The sequence below is a fragment of the Sprattus sprattus genome (assembly GCF_963457725.1).
Source record: "Sprattus sprattus genome assembly, chromosome: 19".
In the NCBI taxonomy this organism is placed as follows: domain Eukaryota; kingdom Metazoa; phylum Chordata; class Actinopteri; order Clupeiformes; family Clupeidae; genus Sprattus; species Sprattus sprattus.
The window spans coordinates 6,294,038-6,315,146 of record NC_137917.1 but is presented as its reverse complement, the minus strand read 5'-3'; the positions used below and the strand labels follow the sequence as shown (position 1 = coordinate 6,315,146).

Here is a 21,109-nt window from a genome sequence, read left to right as displayed (position 1 = left end):
AAAACAGCCGGCTCTGTTTTAACTGCAAGTCACTGTTATTCTCAGGAAGTGGTTTTCCCTGCAGCATAATGTGCCACACGCTGCTGCTGATTGAGACCAGGCTGACCACAGGGCCCAGGATGCATCAATGCACTGTGAAAGAGTGGTAACTTTTACATACCATTACCTTTCTGTGTTTGAGGCATCCAGCACTGCTTTGGTATCCTCTCATTTGCTTGTTCATTTGTTCATTATTTGTTATTTGATGTTAAGTAGTTAAGGGTTAACCAACTGAGGGTCTGTAAAGCAACCATTTCTTAAACAACTGAGTCTAATGTCCTTATCCTCTTGACCATTTGTGCCTTTGGGCATTGCATTTTGTTACTGATCCTGGTTTGAGTTTCAGTTCAGTTTATCGCTTTCTCTAACAGCAGTGGACCCTATTAAAGAATTATTCAGTGTCTTGAAATGTAATAACCTTAATTCCACAAAAAGCAACATGAAACTGACAAGTTTCTTACAAGTTCTGATTTCTATTGGCCATTTATAAACCAAACATTCATTTTAAGGAATGACATTAGTTTTCAAGAAAATACAATGTACAACATACAATGTGTGTATCATTAGGACCCTTCCATAATGGTACAAAAATGCCCCTTTACAGTTTTGTGTATAATTTCGTGCATTGACATTTGCCTTTGGATCTACATAATGTCATATCAGTAAATAAATAATGTATGTGAGAATTGACAGGTTATACTGTACGTACCAGGACAAAATACCCGTCTTGTATGAGAAGTTTACATAAATATTTGAGAAAAAAAAACATGCTGACATGTATATTAATTGTCATTGTTTGACGTAACTGCAACCCGCGTTCTCAGAACGTAAAAGCTAGCAGGTTCCTGTTGACATATTAAGAAGTTTGGCTTCCTTTTTCTGAGGAACGGAAGTTGGCATAGTCGTACGAACCATCAAAGGTAAAAAAAAAAGTATAAGCCAGACATAAGTTGTGTGATATTTTCTCTCTCTGTGCATTTATGAATGATGACGTAATCCTGTCAGAAGAGAATGAACAAAAAGGTATACAATATGAATAATGCACTAGACCTTACTGATATTCTTGCAAAGTTGGAAAATACCTAACTCATCCCCAGTAGACTATATACAAATAATTAATGTAAAAAAACAAAACCCCAACTTTTTGACCCTGTCCACCTAATGTATAGGTTCTCTTGTCATATCACCCCTCAGTGCACTGAGCATGCAGGCAATTATGAGAGAGGGAAGAGAAGAGAGTTTATGAAAAGTAACACTTTTTCGCCTTATGTCTCTGACAGCTCAATTTGTTTCTCTGCGCCTTTCCTGAACATTCTGCCGTCCCTCACACCTCAAAGATTGGCATGGACCAACAAACCCACAAACATCAGTATTTTGCCCTTGATCGGCACGTGAGCACAGACTGTCTTAACCTGACCTGTGTATGCCGTCAGTGGGAAACTAGGTATATCATACCAATAAAATCCTAGTGTGAGCTTACAGTCGAACCCACGAAACGATTCTCTAAAATAACATTTCATGCGCGCCCTCCTCAGTTTCATTTTAATGGGTAGATAACTGTGGTGCATGCAGATTTACCCACGTGTGAGAAAGACCACTTTCGCGTTCTCTCACGAGGACTTGATATAGATTTTAAACATATCTGCTTAAACTGGATGTGGTGCATTGGCATAGACCTCAGGCTGCACGTACTATGTGAAGTCTTGTGCTTACGTGCGCACGAACCCTCGGCGTATATTGACGCTGGAGTGACGACAGAGCAATTGAGTGTAGGGATGAACGGAGATACACAGTGTCATCTCCGAATACATAGGCAAAAAGTGTTTTGAATGTGCAATTGACACGCGTTAATGTATTTAGGATACGATGGCAAAATACTTTCAAATCTCATGCCACTTGTCAAGTTTATGTTAGTTTAGCGCTTCAACATTCTCTCCAGCTTCACAATTCTTTGAGAAGGCGTAGCTGGCATGACACAAAGAAGTTTGAAGTATTTCACTGGCGCAGTATGTCGCCCACCACACGTCCTCATGATCAGTGTGTGACTATGTTTTTGTTCTAAAGGCTTGCATTCATCAGCTTTGTTCTGACTGTATGGGTGGGAAGCGTTGTAGGAGGCTCAGAGGAGCTATTCAAATACGCGCCTGGCCAAATAGATGTTAAATGGGAACTATGAATGAAACTGGTGAAGGGTTACTGTAAAGTTCGCTTTAACTAGGATATTATCGAAATATCTATGTATATATATACACCAACCATAGTTAATCAGTAGTATGAGCGTCAAAACAAAACACGATTACGCATCGGTTCACAATGGCCAAACGCAAAAGGATGGGTGTCATCAAGACAGGATGAAACGTGCAGATTGAAGAGTACTACCCTCACATAAAAGCCTGTCGATGGGGGAGGGACATAGACAAGTGTGGGCATCCTCCAGACGATACAGACAAGGATTTCGCAAGAGTTAGGCCTACTCTTCTATCAATAAGGTAAAGTTTTGTCATTCGTGCTTTTAAGAGAGATCAAACTGAATACACATTTTTGTGTATGTATTTTTCAATCATAGGATATCAATATTAATGCAAGGCAGTTGATCAGATTGGGAAGACCAGGTACATACGGAAGACACGGGGACAGTTATAACACGCTTCATTTCTCAGATCGTGTCTAACGTGATCTGATTAAACTCACCGACAACGTGTGTGATGGCATCAGTATGCTACGTTCACATGTTCAGTTTGTGGCCCTATCCCTGTCAAATGTTTTTGACAGAAGTCGTTTGTTTGGGCAAATTTGTAACTTTTGAATTTTGCAAAAGATTTGTCTTGTGTTTTTACAGGAACACGTTGTAGATGGATGTAATAAGTGATATCCGAGCTACATGCTTGTGTAATTATTAACGGCATACAATGTGTTGTATTCCTATTATCTTATAAAATTTTAGCAGAGGTCAGTTGGGGACATTGTAACAGGCATTCCAATCAATCGGTTGCAACCAGCAAACGTAGCTAGCCTCTTTTGCAAGCAGAGATTCAGCATGCAAATGTAACTGGTCAACGATGATACATACCATGGGTTTATTCATAAACTGTTAACACTGTTTTATTTGAAAGAAAATAAATAATATATTATAAAATATTTCTGACAGACACATACGCACTGGAAATAGTTTTGAGTGAGATGAGTAGGCCACTAGCAGCAGGTTGGAGCTGCGGTGAAATTGTGACACCTTTGGTTTGAGGCACTATCTCACTGACAATTTTCAGAAAAAAACGAACTTTTTACGTTTTGTGTTGAATAATGCATGGCGGCTGCCAAACATTCTACTTAACCCCTTTAAACTGGCATGTTACAATTGTCCTCGTCACCTCTGATGATTTTTGCAACAAGGCAAAAATAGAAGGCAAAGTAAGAACTATTACAACTGTAGCCTACCTGGTCTTTCCAACTTTCTAAAAGCAGTGACTGCCGAAATCAATACCTCCGTAACGTGTTCAGATTGACCTAAAGCTTAACCCTCGTATGTAAGAGTAATAACACATTTAGGAAATTAATATTAATGATATGCCTTCGTTGGCAATGACCCAAATCGGAACTTGTTTTAATTGTGGTCAATGTTCTTAATCTTTAAATATGCTGCACTATGTGCCTTTATGTCAGATTTTAAAGTTTTGTAACGGTTTGATAAGCGGAAGAAAAGACCAGGGAGGGGCAGGAGGAGGGGCATATGAACACTTGACTCTAAATACCTCAAAATGATGTGTAAATGTTTCTACACATCCTACTGATATGTTTAGCTCACTCTCCTCGTGATAATTCAATGCGTCTTTGAAGACTGTATAATTAACTCATTTGTTTCGAGTGTTGATTGACATAAGTGCGGTCTGTTGTCATCATAGGAAGTGTCCAGGCATTCACCGCATATTTCGAGAAAATACATTTAAAACAAGAAGGGCATCAACAAGTCTTAACTTTGGAGCCTCAGCTCAGATACTGCCAAGTATAGCTCGTGTGACATATGTCCTCAGCCAAGATGGAGAAGATGGTGGAGGATAAGGTGGATAAGGTAAGACAGAATCTCTTCTTTTTTCCTGTGGGCACAGCCTGTGAGCCCTATTTTTCTTGAAAGACCGTACTTATTGCATGTTTGTCCTATATGACTATGAATGATTGTTTAAGTATAACTTAAGTGAGGTCTGTATAGGTGACGCTGCACTGTACACAGTTTATATCATGAACCTTTTGACAGCCTGGATGTGTTCTGTTACAAAACAAAATCTTCTCTGCTGTGAAACTCCACATTTCTCACACAATCAGCGGGGCTTCCTGAGAAATTACAGAAGGATTTCTCTTTGTCTGGGTAACTTTAATGAGTCAACCTGGAATTTATGAGAAACACATCCAGTACTTTTCCTTTCTGGCAAGCAGACGGATGGGGGGGCTGTATAAAGGAAACAAGTTCATTAGGGAGAGGGCGAGGAGCGGAGAGGGAGAGGGAGAGGGAGAGGGAGAGGGGTTGAACGTTCTATCCTTGCCCAGGTTTGATGGCATGTCCCAACCTGAAATGAATATGTCTGACCGGTTTTGGCATGTTGTACATTTAAGAAGCACAGGAGGATCAGAAACTAAATGAACAAAGTGTTTCGCTTACTCAAAGACACTTACACAAAGACACTTACACAATCACACAAGTACAGTTTGAGTAGTACCTTCCTGCCACTGGTATTATGACAGAAGGAGAATGAGAAAATCATTTTCTGAATGTCCGCATACTTGTGGCCTGTGTGTTGTTAATACGTTTGATTACTTAAGAGTGTGTTAGAGAGTGTAAGAGAATGTCCAGCAGCAGTGTCTCCGTCTCTTTCAGCAGGATTCTTCCGTAGTAATATGAGTGGACATATTCGAAAGCTAGCTATCTCATAAAAGCCTGTTGAGTCATGCCCATGTGAAAACCATCTAGGATGAATAATACATTTGTGTTTGGTCTGCTGCAACATTTATCTGTTATTGCAAACATCCTGAATGTGCTCTGGTGGGGAAGGACATTGTGATCTACTGTTGCAGATAAACTGCAATAATGTCTGAACTAAATGCTCCCGAAATACGCCACAGTTTTTTATATAACTCTTCTTTTGTCTTATTTTGATTCTGTTTCAGAAGCAATGTTTAGAATCTGTTCCATTTGTGGTGCATTATAGAGTTGCATAGTAGAAGTTGTAATACTGGACTTGAATCGTGGTAGAAATTTGAAGTAAAACCTAGATGCAAAAGAAGAAATAGATCCACTTCCTTATGTACCTTTCTGTCTTGGAGCTTCTGGAAGGAGAAATGAGCTCAGTCACAATGTCTGGTGATGTTTAATACCAAGAGTCTCCTGACCTTCGGCTACAAAATTGCTGTGTGCTTGGTGTCCCCCAACTCTAGCATTATCACAAAGAACCAATGTGCTGTTTTAATCAGTGTGTGCTTAACATGGGCCTTTTGCTGCTTTCAGCACATTTCTCCCCTGATACATAATGTAGGTCACTTTTCAGAACAGCACAGAAACCACAATGGATTTTGTCAGTGTTTTTATCTTTGTTTGTACTACTGATATCTGACAGCCAATACGCTCTTTCAGTTAGGTTGTAGAGGACTTTACACTTTCTGCTTTAAGTCACACTTTATGTCACAAGTCCTTGTTGTGGTAAATACATTTTAACAATGCAACAAAGAGTATATTGATACCTCATATTAAATGAATAGCCTTAGGGTTAGGATCAAGTTTCAGGATAGGCTATTTAAGTGCAGGGTATCACAATATATTATGACATCACCTCCAGTGATGCCAAAGTGTCACGGAAGTCAACCAAGACATTTTTGGGTAATCCTGTTGCATAGGTTAGTGTGAATACATGCATCAATTCACCAGGGGGTGAACTCCAGTGAGGCAGTGAAGAATATCTGCTATTTCACAACACCACTGAGGCACGTTGTGGCTTTGGCTGAGAAAAAGCAAAAGAGGGAAGGGTGAAGAGGGTCAGGAAGAACATAAATAGAATGTCTCATTATGCGTCTGCCAACAACAAAAGCTTTGTGACAAGCTCACTGAGCTCTTGGGGTCTGATAGCGAAGCATGTGAGACTTTGTTCATTGTGTAGCAACACAATCCACATGCATCAATACATTACAGCTCTCATTGATGCCGTTGGTCTTTCTTCACTCTGACTTCCTCTCTCTCTCTCTTTCTGAATAATGTTTTGGTAGAATGTGCTTGCAAATAGAGCCTCGTTGAGGAGGTCGTTGCTATTTGAACAGATGCCGACAAGTGGCGCTCTTAGCCATGATTAGTCATAAATCTTGACCTTTAAATCTGTTGTTGACACAGAGAAAAAATAATTCACATTGCTTCTTTATTATGTTTTTTAACTTCATTTGAAATTGAAATTGAAGATCTACTTTGGGTTGGTTGCTTTTATAAAATAATAAAATGTCCTTGTGCTAATAGAGACTGACATTATGGCAGTACAAATAAAATCTCTATAAAATCTAATTTTTCACATTTTTTATTTTTCATACACACTCAAGTTGAAAGTGTTATAAATGATAAGTATATATTTGTGGGAATACCCTCCCATTTCAGTTCTCCATCTCCTTTTGTGTTTTCCAGAAGAAGCAGCCGGTGACGGGATATCTGCTGTTCTGTGTCTCCACTGCAGTCATTGGGTCTCTGCAGTTTGGCTACAACACTGGAGTCATCAATGCACCTGCTGAGGTTATTACATTAACAAAAGTGAACACTAACTGTAATACTGAGTTTATTGAGTTTATGGAGTTGTGTGTGTGTGTGTGTGTGTGTCTGTCTGTGTGTGTGTGTGTGCGCGTGTGAAAAGGTATCTAGTGACTACTGTTCATATGTGTCTAGTGATCGTTTTATAAACAAGGAGGCACATGTGGACAAGTATAACCACCATGATTATCATGATGACAAACTACTAAAACTACTGAAAACATTTCACTATTGAACTGAATAAGAGTATGTGCACTCTATGTTTAAATGTGTATCAAGTAAAGCTAACATACTGACGTGTGAAATGTATTAAGATGTGAGGGGAGCTATCTGCATGCTGACTGAATGCTCCCAGAGGTTATTCATTCTTAATCTGAAATCATCCTGTTTCTCCCACATGGCGATTGTTAGATTTAGGTGAATTTTAGATATCAAACCATAACTTCACACACCAGCCCATACCTCAATTTGACCCCCACTCTCAGTTTGAATAGCATCAGGCTTGGCCCGTGACCTTTTGTCTATGTTGAGAGCCGTCACACTTGGCTCCTGGCTTTTGTGTGTCTTTGAGCCAGAGCTATTAGACTCTGATTGTTGGCTTTTGTCTACAGCCACGACAAGATGGTTGAAGCCAAACATATTAGCATTTATATGGCGCTACCTCCCCTTTGGCCTCCAGACACACCCACTCCCTCCTCACATTGTATGTCATTGTTAATTGTACATTATAAGAACTGTACATTTATGTAATATAAAGAGAAGACTGTCCTCATAAGAAAGGACCTTTCCTCACAAAAGGGTAGAACAGTCATTGTTTTCAGGGTATAACATGGACATTTGTCATGCCCACCATTCTGCGGAAAGGATGATGTGATCACAGTATGTGTGTGTATAAGACAGAGAGAGAGAGAGAGAGAGAGAGAGAGAGAGAGAGAGAGAGAGAGCACGAGAGAGAAGTCTAGATTGGCTTGATATAGGCCTCAGCCACACCTGTGGGTTAGTGAAGCTCTGCAGGGTTTTGAATATGTTCCTGGGCTTAAAGTGTCCAGCCAGGACCAAGCCCAGGCAGTTTCTCTGTGAGTAGTGGTGCTATCCATGGTGCTGGAGATGTTCTCTTTGTTCTGCTCTGTAAGGGACCAGTCCATGCTCAAGTATGTGTGTGTGTGTGTGTGTGTGTGTGCGTGTGTGTGCGTGTGTGTGTGTGTGTGTGTGTGTGTGTGTGTGTGTGTGTGTGTGTGTGTGTGTGTGTGTGTGTGTGTGTGTGTGTGTGTGTGTGTGTGTGTGTGTGTGTGTGTGTGTGTGAGTGTGTGTGTGTGTGTGAGAGAGAAAGAGCAATTGACCAATTTGTATTCTTTTACATGTTACACCGGCACCGACATTTCAGTGGCAATGTTGTTGTGCTCCCATAATAATATGTATATACATTGCCTTTGGATGAGCTCAGAAACTGGAGACCTTCTTCCGGAATGTATCAATGGAGCGATATGGAGAGCCCATGGAGGAAGGCACCGTCACCATTGTGTGGAGCTTTGCAGTGGCTATCTTCAGTGTTGGAGGCATGATTGGGTCATTCTCTGTTGGAGCGATGGTCGACAAGTTTGGAAGGTGAGCAGTGAGGACTGGGGATTATGAATGATGGTTATGTGTGCCAGGTTGCTTTGAACAGTACACTTGTGATGTGTTGTCTTTATGTGTGATATTCAGGGCTTCCTGGACTCTCTAACCAACATTCCCAGCCACATGTGTTTACATTTTTCTATGTCCTCTTTTATCCCCTCCATTTCTTTGTTCGACTCTGCAGGCGTAAGTCCATGTTTCTAGCCAACATCCTGGCGTTGATTGGTGGCGCTCTGATGGGGTTTTCCAGCTTGTGCCGGTCGTACGAGATGGTGATCATTGGGCGTCTGGTTATCGGGCTGTTTTGTGGTCTGTGTACTGGTCTGAGCCCCATGTATATAGGAGAGCTGGCTCCCACTGCCCTGCGTGGAGCCTTTGGCACACTGCACCAGCTGGGTGTGGTCATTGGCATCCTGGTGGCTCAGGTGAGATCTCCTGACACCTTTTAAAATCTCATACACCCTTCCATGATTCAATAATGGTCCCTGTCATGATTCATATAAATAGAAGGTCTGTGCCTTACGTGTTGTCATCTTTGTCCTAATGTTAATATCTCACTGGCCGGGTGCAGATCTTTGGTCTGGAGGCTCTACTGGGCTCGGACTACCTCTGGCCGCTGCTGTTGGCGCTGACGGCTCTGCCCGCGGTCGTGCAGACCATCATGCTGCCCCTGTGCCCAGAGAGCCCCCGGCACCTCCTCATCAACCTCAACCAGGAGGAGGAGGCACGCAAGGGTGAGAGAGGGAGAGTTTTAATAGAAGTGTAACTTTAGAAAGTTTGATAGTCCTTATTCAAATTAAATCTGAGTTGATTTTAAGTGGACATTCCATATTACATCGTTCACGAAGGCATTATGAACAGAAGTTCAAGAGCTCTCATTACTATCCACAGCATTGGTGCGTCTGCGTGGTTCTGAGGATGTCAGTGAGGACATTAATGAGATGAAGGAGGAGGGCAGGAAGATGGCCATGGAGAAGAAAGTCACCATTCCTGAGCTGTTTCGCAGTCCTTCTTACCGGCAGCCCATCATCATTGCCATTGTGCTCCAGCTCTCTCAGCAGCTGTCTGGTATCAATGCTGTACGTTAGAACATCTCCCAGAGTTCTGCTGGCCAGCAGTTAAGATTTGAAACCAGTGTTTATACGTATCGAATTAATTCATCAATTTATATTGTCATCATATTTTCTCTAATAACTGTCATTCTATTGTAGGTGTTTTACTACTCAACAGACATATTTAAAAAGGCTGGAGTGACCCGACCCATCTATGCTACAATAGGAGCTGGAGTCGTCAACACAATTTTCACTGTGGTATCTGTAAGTAATTCAGTTTTTGTGTATCATACATAGAGGAACATACAGCAGAGAAGCTGTCAATATATTTGATTAGATTATGTGTTTTGGAGGTCTGGAGGTTTTTTGGATATTGACTGATGTTGGAATCTTTTTGTGCATTAAGCATTACTGGTTACAGTTGAGACCTGTGTGCTTTCTTCCCATTGACGTCTACATTAATGTATTCCCTCCTTGTTCTTTAGCTCTTCTTGGTGGACAGGGCCGGACGTAGGACACTCCACCTCATTGGATTAAGTGGAATGGCTATTAGTGCTCTTTTCATGACCATCTCTCTTGCACTTATTGTGAGTTTGAATTTTCTGTCTGTTTTTTTATATTAGTATCTGTACTTTAAAAAAATCAATTAAGCTTAACCAAGAGTAGGGTTTTAACTTTTCTGTATTATCTTATATCTCATCCATCTTCAGGAAAATTATCCATTTCTCAGTTACCTGGCTATTGCGGCAGTCTTGGGTTTCGTTGCTAGCTTTGAGATGGGACCGGGTCCTATCCCATGGTTTATTGTGGCGGAGCTCTTTGAACAGGGTCCCCGCCCTGCGGCTATTGCCGTGGCCGGATGCTCCAACTGGACCGCCAACTTCCTGGTTGGACTGGTCTTTCTCAAACTGAAGGTAAAATGCAGCTTAAACATGTTAAATGATTAAATACACACTATCACTTAGCTCTTTTTCTGTCTTCCCCACCAGTTTGTGTACAATAGTAAATGGTCCTGCCATTATCTTTTCTCATTTGCCCCTATTTTTCTCTGGTCTTTTAGGAACTGTGCGGGCCCTATGTGTTCATCATCTTTGTCATCTTGCTCCTCTTCTTCATCATATTCACCTACTTCAAAGTGCCTGAGACCAAAGGGAGAACCTTTGAGGACATCGCTCGTGGCTTTGCCAGCGCTGCCGCCAGTCAGCCTTCTCATCCTCAGGGGGATGAGGTCACGCTTCCGGTCTCCCCAACCAGAGAGAAGGTTCCCATGGTGGAATTCCCCCCTGTTGAGAAGAGCCAAAATGGCCACCCAAGTGTCTAGGAGAGCAAGGAAGTCTCATGCCACAGAACAACTAACAACTTCCCACAGACAAACACGGCAGACCAGTAGGGATGCAACGGTACACAGTATTATGTTTAACTATTTGGTACGCCCCCTATGGGTCAATACGCACACTTGAACCGCGGTACTATAATATGTCATTTTTCTTTTCATTTTCAAAACTTGACAGGAGCCCATCAGAATGTCCCTGGAGCCTATTAGGGCTCTGTATGCAAATAGGAACTTGAGAAGGAACTGAAGGGGAAACTGAAAACAATATTATATCAGCTCTTATTTGCTAATGGCGAAACGCTAGCTAGACAGAGAGAAGCAAATTTGGAGAAACACAACCATCTTTCAAATCCACTGTGTGGGAACACTTTGGATTCAGCGTTCAAAACAATGATCAGGGTATGAACACAAAACACAGTCTGCAAGGATTGCTTTGCCACTGTTGGCTACTCGAGTGGAGACACATCTAACATGATGTCTCATTTACATCACCATCACTTGGCCGTATCCCAGGTGGAGCAAGGAGAGTCCGCTCAATAGCAAAAACACAACAATCTCTCGCTGTTGCGGGGAAAAAAACTAGAAAGGGCACTAGAGAGTGCAGACCTCCACCAAGGCCAAATTATACATCTCGTGAGTAAGATCCGCTCCAAAAGTGAATTGATTATTCCTTGGCCCATGCGACACCTTTCCACCAAGTTTCATAGAAATCAAGCCAGTATTATTTGCGTAATCCTGTTTACAGACAAACTAACAAACTGCTTAAAAAACATAAACTCCTTGGTGGAGGTAATAACGAAAGCAGTGGGAGTATTTTTAGCCAAAGATTTACAGCCCTGTATGGGTGTTACTGACTCGGGATTATGTCACCTGATGGGGAAAAAGTTAAACGCGTTACGATGTTCCCTCCCACGCACATTTCAAAAACATATTGACACACACACACCGTATCTAGCTCTTTTCACTGATAGTTCGACCTCCAGATAAGGCTACCTCTCTGTAGTAGAGACAGATACCAAGCCTAGTCAGTCATGCTGTCAGGTTTCTGAATAGAAACTTTTATTTGTCTATAGGCAAGATACATAGTTTATTGTTTAAAGGGCGATTTTTTTTTTTCATTTCTGAAATATAAAGATACCAAAACCGTACCTTTACCATGGCCCAAAATACAACACTTAAGAAACCGTGGGCCCACTGTACCGTTGCATCCCTACAGACCAGGCACATTTGGCAGTAGCCACAGGAAATACTGTTGTTCAGCAGATGGATTAAGTTAGTGTGTAATGGCTGTGTTTCAGTGGCAAGCTCTGTTCATGTGATATTTGTATCAGGTGCTTCTGGGCCCCATTAGTGTGCAGCTTATTATTGTTGTCTGTTGCTGTGAGGCGCCTGGAAAGCTATAGTTGGTCGGGGTTAGGAGAAGTATGAATCAGGAATTTCAAATTGTTCTCATAGAGGCCAGTAGCAGTTCATATAAATACATTTGTTTATATGCAGGTGGTGCCAAGGTGCCATCATGTTTCTCTTGATAATTCCGTGACGATTTCTGTAATTATTTGCAAACATATAGATATAATTGGATCAGCCCAGTGTGTGGCTGTTTCCCAGGGCTGTCATCAGCAATAGATCTTAAAGTTGGCAGTTAAGATGACAGAGTGAGAATAAAACTTGTCACTTCTGGGAGGGGACAATTTGCTTTAAGGAAGCATGAAAAGCTAAGAGTTCATCCGGTGTGGAATGTGCTAGACATTTACCATTGAATACTGTTAACCAACCACACCTATAACTTTTTACTGCCTAATAATAGTCTTAACACAGATTATGTATATATGACAAAACACTGCCTTGCTGCCTCAACTGCCAGTTTCCTTGCAACTGAGTCACTTCCAGTATTCCAATGCTGGGGTGGATGATGAAACATGGTGACACTACCTCTGGTGGTTCATGTTCTGTCCTTCATGACGCCTGCAGATTTCCTCAAGTAACGGCCCTCATGGCCTAAACGGTGCAGGTGATGACCCTCTCTTGTGAGTCGTGTAGAGGATTGACTTGATAATTGATGATGACTAAATATAAAAAAAAATAGATCAGGATTCAGGATTGAGTTTCATCTCAGGGGCAAATTTGAGGAACACTGCCTTAACCCAAACTCTTTGCAGAAGTTTGGCAATCATTACCACTAAAACCAGAACCAAAAGATTTATGATGGCTCCAAATAAGATGTATTATATAGTATCTGTAAGTATGAGAAATGAGGTCATGCTTAAGGTGGCTGGTGTGATAAGTGAATGGTGGCCATGTGTATATGTGTGTGCTAAATGTTGATGGTGGGGAGGCGAAACTGTGATCTCCTTCTTCACTCCCTCTCCTTCTACCTCCATCTAGCTCAACCTAGAGCTGTTCACTGTCCTTCCACTCCATAGATGACGCTACCTATGGTTGCAATCTGTAGTGAAGTTTGTGCACCTAAATGTTACATCCTGATTCAGTACAGTACCTGCCATCCTGGGACTAGCTGTTGTGTTTCCCCAGCAGACTGATAAGATGACAGCATGTTACACCAGTAATGTACAAAGCACTGTTAATGCTCCACCTACAGTATCTGATTGAATTAGTCATTGCATTTTTGACTTCAAACTATTTAACAACATTCTAATGGCGTTGTGGATTTGAAATTTTGAAGAATCTGTGCTCACTGGAAACTGAGTACCCTGAGATGTAGCCTAACAACTTGAAAATCTTAACAGCATTTGTATTGGGGAGTTTAGGCATTTGGGTAGTCACAAATACAGAACAAACAACTGGAATACATCATTATCCAGATTTTGCCAATTGAACAAATGACGTTAATATTTCTTGTGAAAAACTTTAATGACTAGGGAAGAGAACATAATGTCAATGAACTTAACTTTTATCTATCTTATCTTTTATCTATGTTTTTATTGAAATGGGCTATTTTGTGCTTGAATGTCAAGAAAAACATTGATGCCTTTTGTCAGATCTCCAAAGACATCTGGACATCATATTTGACCAAGCATTGTAATAAGCCCTTTAAGCCATTGCAATGCCACAGTCTTGCTTGTGTATTGTGTGAGTTATGGTGACATTGGGGGCTTTGGGTATGTATTTGTAGTTTTTGATCCTCCATTTATTTATTGAATGTTTTAAATTGTGTCATGGAGTACATTTCATTGTTAAAGATGTACATTGTGTTTGTGTATGTGTTTATATACCGTTCTGGTAGATAGAGGGTCTTGTATTAGTGATATGGGGGATAGTGTGTCCTAGTAACAAATAGCCTAAAGTATTTGATCTGTTTCTAAATTTGCTGCTGCTGTGGATGTTTGCTAAGCACATGCATCACTTTACTGGAAATGCACATTCTATGATGAGGAGTTTACTGTTTTGGAACTATTAATGATTTGTCTTGAAGTATTTATTCCTACATACATTCCTAGACATGTCACTGCACTATTCTGAGGCTGAAAGGCAGAAATAAATTAAGTGAACTACTGTCTGTGTATGCACACCAGATGTTGGTGGTATTTCAATGATTGTTTATTTATTTATCTAGTTTTTAATTGAGAGAGAAAGATCAGATATGTATACAGAAAATCAGTGACCTCCAAAGAAAAACATTCCACCCGCCATTAGCCCTATGTAGAAATTTGTACTCATTGAATACTCAATGAATTCCAAAAATCATGTGTTATTTTGTAATCATTATCAGTGGACCATCTGTGTGCATCTGAGAGAAGATAATTCATTTTCACCATGGTCACAGTGTATGGTTATCAGACCTAGTGGCTCTGTCTCTGTGTTCCTCTTTCGTATGCTTGCCTTTTATTATTTGTGTTTTATTATTACTACAGTTTACTTGATATTTTCATTAAAACATTAAAACCACTTCTACATGATGTACAAAATGTGTTTCATCTTTCCTCATTGTTGTTCTTGTGCCATTTTTGTGCTTTGGATTTGTGCAATATATGATACAACACAACACAGGACATGAATGTTGAGTGGCTGAACCATGATTCTATTGGATGAATTATACAGTGACAATATTTGCTCTGGCTGTCCTTGACCAATGTACATAAAGACTGAGACCTATGTTTAATGAAATAACCTCTAGTCATCTTCAACCGCAAACACAAATAATACAGATGTTTTTTCGGATAAAAGCAACAGTCCCCGCGTGTGTACATGTGCACCCTTTCTGCTGCCTGTGATGTGTTCTCTGTCTCCATTGCTGGAAAATGCTAGTATGTCTAGCTGTATCTGTGTGTACCTGGCTTGCCATGTTGGTGTCCTCCTCTGTAAACGAATGTACAGCGATAAGTATCAGGACTTGAATCTGTTATGTTATTGTTTTCACTGGAAAATAGCCAAGAGTGTATACAATAAAGGAACCTACTAGATACTCATTTTCCTATGCTTGACAAAAAAATAATGGCTAACTAAGTAGCTTTCTACAAATGCAAGTAGACTTGGATTTTATTGAAGTGAAACCCCAAAATGTAAAGCCTTAAGATCAACACACATACAAACACACACACATAAATACTGAGAACATTTCTCTGTTGCAACTGGTTTCTCAGCTTTGATGGTCCTCTGATGGATGTAATTCTCCTAGCTGACCAGCAGGGGGAACTGTCCTACAAGGAGCACTTCCCTAATCTGGTTTACAGCCTTCGGGAAGGGATGATGTTCCTGTATGCTGTCTGAGGGAACAAGTTGTTGGAGATTACAATAAAATGTCATTTTAAATGGTCTGTCTATTTGAACTGGAGACAGCCGGAGAGAAAACATCAGAGCAATTCGATCTGCCCTCAGTGCTGCACACACAGTAGTAAACTTCATCGCTGAGAGCCAAACAGTGGCTTGGTGTTAGATGGAAAAGGGGAGCAGAAGGGAAAAGATTTGTCAGAGCCAGCCAAATATGCCAAGTATTTTTCCCATACCACAACTTCTGATGATGAATATTTTTCGGTTTTCCATTATTTGTCTCACTAAGTATTTGTACTGCTTGTCTCTCTCTCTCTCTCTCTCTCTCTCTCTCTCTCTCTCTCTCTAATCTGAAATGAAACGAACAGACAGACTCCTCCCCCAATCCCCCTCCTCTTCCCTCCCTCTCTCTCTCTCCCTATGTGTGTCTCTCGTTCCCTCTCTCTCAAACTCTACCTCCCTCTGTGCCAGTAGTATCATTCTGTAGTGGAAATGTGGAGTGTGTTTCTGTACCTCTCTCTGTTTCTCCAGCTTAATTCAGCAGAGGAAGGTAAGAAGCATCTTTCATTGTCTGTGGCCTGCATGGGTGTTATTGGCAGCACTGCATTGCACGTGTGTGTGTGTCTAGGAGTACTTACTTTTGTCTGTTAAACTGCTGTTCCATCACTGTGCATCTGTTTGTAGTCATGCAAATGATGCCTGGGTATTGCTTTCTCTCTCTCTCTCTCTCTCTCTCTCTCTCTCTCTCTCTCTCTCTCTCTCTCTCTCTCTCTCTCTCTCTCTCTCTCTCTCTCTCTCTCTCGCTGTCTCTCTCTCTCTGTGTTTATGTGTGTTAGTGTGACAGAGAGATAGCAGTGTTGTAAAGAGAGCTTGTCTGTGCTGCACAGTATTCACACTTGAGCTTCTGTGTGTGTGTGTGTGTGTGTGTGTGTGTGTTTCACTGTTTAATTCTGACATGCCATTCATATCTAGATATTCATGTCCATGTGTCCATGTGTTTTTCAACGTGTGTGTCTGTAAATCTACATTGATTTGATCCAGTGTGTATGTGGCTGTGAGGTGATGCTACTGTGACAGTTTCAAAGGACTTCTTTGGGTTTTTTACATCACTGAGTGCCAAAGCAAAAGCACCGGTAACAAAAGAATACAAAATGGAGGCTTGGTAGTGATGAATAATAAGTTGCGTAACCTTTGTCTCCCCCTAACCCCTAAGCCCCCTCCTTTTCGGATGATATTATGATTGTGACAGTGGAGACCCCCCTCCCTCCTCAATTCAGTGGCAACACAGAAGAGTCCCACTGCAGAGTCTATCTCTCTGTCTTTCATCTGTCCATCCCCATAGTCCTCTTTTCATGATTCAAAAGAAGTGTGTATCCACAGAAGTTGTGTGTCCAACTGAAGCTGTTCCTGTAGTTACACACAGTAATTCTTTTAGACAGATAGATAGATGGATGTGTCGCTGTTTATACTGAGCAAAAGTCCTGTGAATCACTGAGATACAGAACATAAGACTGAGACACATTTTCATCTTAATGCATTTTGCTTGATTACATAGTTGCCTACACTCTCGCATGACCGCGCAAGACTCATCTGACTTTTAACAGATGGTATGTACAAAAGATGAGTGATGCCGACAGGCTGAGAGAGAGTAAGGTGCATGAGAACGAGCCGAGAAAGAGTGAGAGACAGAAAGTGAGAGAAAGAGAGAGAGACAGACAGACAAAGTGAGGAAAAGAGAGACAGAGAGGGAGTGGGTGAAGGGGTCAGTGGCCTAGTGACGTCCTGCCTATTGACTTATTGGGAGTTTGCCACTAATACAGTATTAGCCCAGTACCACACATCCCACAGGAGCTACAATACAGCACAATGACTCTCATCCAGCACATGTACGTATCTGCTCGTATGAGGTGCGGAGTCTGGGGAGGGGCCCAGGCCAGACCCTCAGAGGCTTGTGCTTTCAGTCTGATTCAATGTGATGTGATGTCTTGGCATGCATGAAGCCCGTGATTGAGTGTCTGCGTGAGTCATGCTGTGGTCTGGTTAGCCTTTGTGCTTTGGATGGTGTGCATGTCTGTGTGGGTGGGTGTGTGTGTGTGTATGTGTGCGTGCGTGCGCATGCGTGTATGTGTGTGTGTGTGTGTGTGTGTGTGTGTGTGTGTGTTCATGACAGCACTGTGCTTGCCTGTCTAATGTTGGCAAAATCCTGTTCAAAATTCGTATCTTTTTGAAATGTTTTCAGCATAACTAGATTAATATGCTGACATACAGGGATATCCTATGGTTCCCTAACTTTTACATTCCATGGTTTAACTTGAATAAAACCAGAGACTATTGGAACCAACCACAGTTGCACAATGACACAGAGTACAGGACCCAGCCGAGGTGCCAGTGCTGGAGCTCACCTCTGTGCTGTAGAGCATGTCCACCTCCAGCAGAGCTCTGCTGGAGTGTTTCAGGTTCCCGTACAGTCTCACCTTCTGGTGCTTATTCTATAGTTCTCCCCTTACGCTTATGGTGAAGACGGGAGACACAGAAGGAGTGGAGAGGGAGAAAAAAGATAAAAACCTTTTTTCTGCTATGTGGCAAACCCCTGCTGTGTCCCCTTCAGAGTGTAATCATATTTTTCAGTGTGTTTTCTGGCTTTGTGACACGAATGCACACTGTAGTCAGTAGTTGTTTATTTATTTATTTCTGAGCTTATCCTCTTAGCTGTACCATCATCTGTTTAAAAGAGATTCTGGGGAATTTGGGGGTTACCTATGTTTACTCACTATGGTCATTTAGACTTAAGCGCCGTTAGATTTGGGGCACAGTGTTTAAAGCCTTTCAAGGCATTTAAAGTGCAGTGTGCTCTGTTTGTATTGCACCCATCACCATGAGTATTACTGGAATCTGTGCTTGGAGGTATTTACCACAGTCTCTGTATCTGGCACACTGACTCTCTGGCATGAGGCTTTCCCCCCGGGTGCAGCACATTGTTTCATCGGGCTCTCCCCGGGAAAGGAGCTTATCTCTGCTTTAGTCCAATTGTCTGTGGTTCAACACCCCAAGGGCAATTTCACAAGATTTCGGCCCCAACCCACTTAACATACAATCACACTAATTAGGCGCCCACTTGACCTTATCGTGATGGTGTGCCAATCCAGTGGCGTGCGGCAGCCGGGTAGTGGTGTATTTGGGCTACGTTTAAAAAGGCCCGATGAGATGCGTGTGCGTGTGTGAAATCTCACAGTGGCGGAGTCCTTCCTACGTCAGATCCCTTTTAGAACACAACTCAGAAGCCCCTCGGCTCTCGGGACAGACGGCGGTGGGCACCAGAGCCTGGCGCTGCGTGTGAGGGGGAGACGCTGGCGCAGCGGGTGCTGCCCCCAGGCCCCTGGCTCCTCACTCTGGTCTCGTCCGTCCTCCCTTCATCCCTCCAACCTCCTTCTCCTTGCATCACTCTACTCTGCCATTCCCAGGTTAAGTATGGCCCCTTGCGTGAGGTGCTCCTGCGCAGTGTTGCGGTCCGTGCCATGAGTCACGCCGAGCCAATGGTCCCTGCACCCTCCGGTTCTCTGGAGCGATTAAGATGCCCCCAAGTCGGCACGAAGAGAAGGCGCTGACCTAAAAAAGCTGAAGCCCCCCCTGTCAGACAGAACAGCAGAATGAGGGGTCAACACGCAAAGGCACCATCCACAGTCTGGAAATGAGCACAATGACCCAAAGGCCAAGTTTCATTAAAACCGGTGACTGGCCCCTCCGATGTCATACCATGTAAAGCCAAATGCAGCACAAAAGATTGAGAGGGGCAAGAAGCTTTTAAGCCGATCAAACAAAATACAGACTTGATTTTTAGTTTTATTCTATGCACAGCACGGTTCATAGACCTGCAGTCAATGAGCCTGTTGTGGCCAGGGAGCTTCAGATTATAAGGCAGCAGAGGGTTAAATACTTTTCTTTCAACAGTTTAAGTCCAGCCAACCCCGCGAGAGAGAGAGAGGTTTTCATAACTTCGTCTGACATGTTCATGCTTATTTCTGGAATTGCGTTAATCCACCCTTCTCCGTACTCTCCTCTCTCACTCTGTTGTGCTTCTCTCTGTCTCGCTCCCTCTTTTCTCTCTCTCCCTCCCTCTCTCTCCCTCTCTCTCTCTCCCTCTATCTCTTTTCCTCTCTCTCTCTCCCTCTCTCTCCCCTCTCTTTTTCTGCCTCCCTCTCCCTGGTCCTGTGGTTGAGGATAATGATGGAGAGCAGTGGGCTCTGTCCTGGGGTGACTGTCTGTGGAGAGTGACATCTGGAGCATATTATAGCATGGGGAGAGCAGGGATGTGGACATCAGCTAGAGCCCAGCCAGAAGCATGCTTATCACACGGGGCCATCGAGACACATCTGCCACTGTGTGCCGCTTTTACTCAGGAAAGTTATTGTAGGCTGTGTGTGGGTGGTGTGTCTGTGTGTGTGTGTGTGTGCTTTTGTGTTTCAACTTTCTTAGAACACTGTTTTCTCTTTTTTTCTTCTTCTTGATCTCCCTTTCTGTGTGCGTGTGTGTGTGTGCGTGTGTGTGTGTTCTTTCTTTCTTTCTTTATGTGTGTGTGTGTGCGTGTGTATGTGTGTGTGTGTGGGGGGGGGGATTGAATGTTCTTGTAAGCAGGTATGCATGTTTGTGTGTGTTTGCATGTGTGTGTTTGTTTGTGCATATCCGTGTCTTTGTGTGGTCTGTTTATACAGAATATAAGCCTGCAGGTATGGGCCTGGCTGTGTGGTAGAATGCCTGTGGGAGTGAGGTGTGGTGTCTGTGTGTCTTGGTGTGTGTGTGTGTGTGTGTGTGTGTGTGAGTGTGTGTGTGTGTGTGTGTGTGTGTGTGTGTGTGTGTGTGTGTGTGTGTGTGTGTATGTGTGTGTTCCTCTTGACAGTAGGTGTTAAAGTGCAATCTGCTCACCTCAAGAGTACAGCGGTATTAACATTGTAAGGCTTTGTAGTGGGTGGTGGTCTGATCAGGCGGAAACTGTTGAGAAGCGCATTAACACTTTGGAGGCATGAGTTCGACACAACATGTACTCTCCATCAGTCTCTCTCTCTCACTGACACACTCATACACGCACACACACTCGCACTCACACACACATACACACACACACACACACACACACACACACACACACACACACACACACACACACACACACACACACACACACACACACACACACACACACATACACACACACACAGCATGTGCACCAGGCTATTATGCATTCATAACCAAGGCTCTACTTAAGAAGCACACTGAGTCAGACCACTCAAGTGAACACTCTAGAAGAGAGACGCTAATGCAATACCCCCATGCACTATCAACACCACAAGAGGAGAGAGAGAGAGAGAGAGAGAGAGAGAGGGAGAGGGAGAAAGAGAGAGAGACCAAAACAACTCCTACACTTTTCTTCCTCACTACTGTGTTGGAGAAGGGGGGGCAGTAAAGACAAGAAGAGGTTCTCGAAGTACACACTCAGCTATTGAAAAGAACATTAATATTCAGACACTAAACCTAAAATCACTACCTCTCTCTCCTCCTGCTTTCTTCTGCCTCCCT

General features: G+C 42.5%; 2 protein-coding genes across 2 annotated transcripts in view; both read left to right on the top strand.

Annotated features, from left to right (window-relative positions):
- Nucleotides 1-4,057: 4,057 nt before the first annotated feature.
- slc2a3b (solute carrier family 2 member 3b) lies at nt 4,058-10,985 on the top strand (the record flags this gene model as incomplete). Its single annotated transcript, XM_080857373.1, has 10 exons — nt 4,058-4,105; nt 6,689-6,793; nt 8,253-8,413; nt 8,610-8,850; nt 8,997-9,159; nt 9,317-9,504; nt 9,637-9,741; nt 9,963-10,064; nt 10,188-10,391; nt 10,538-10,985. The coding sequence occupies 10 exons, from the start codon at nt 4,058-4,060 to the stop codon at nt 10,796-10,798; spliced, it is 1,578 nt and encodes a 525-aa protein (XP_080713499.1). The 3' UTR covers nt 10,799-10,985.
- A 5,045-nt stretch (nt 10,986-16,030) lies between these two features.
- The window catches only part of ephb6 (eph receptor B6), a gene marked incomplete at both ends in the record, with an annotated part of 31,211 nt that continues 26,132 nt past the window's right edge, over nt 16,031-21,109 (top strand). Inside the window, one exon of the mRNA XM_080858294.1 lies at nt 16,031-16,088. Within this exon, the coding sequence (XP_080714420.1) occupies nt 16,031-16,088 (58 nt within the window). The remainder of the gene's footprint in view (nt 16,089-21,109) is intronic.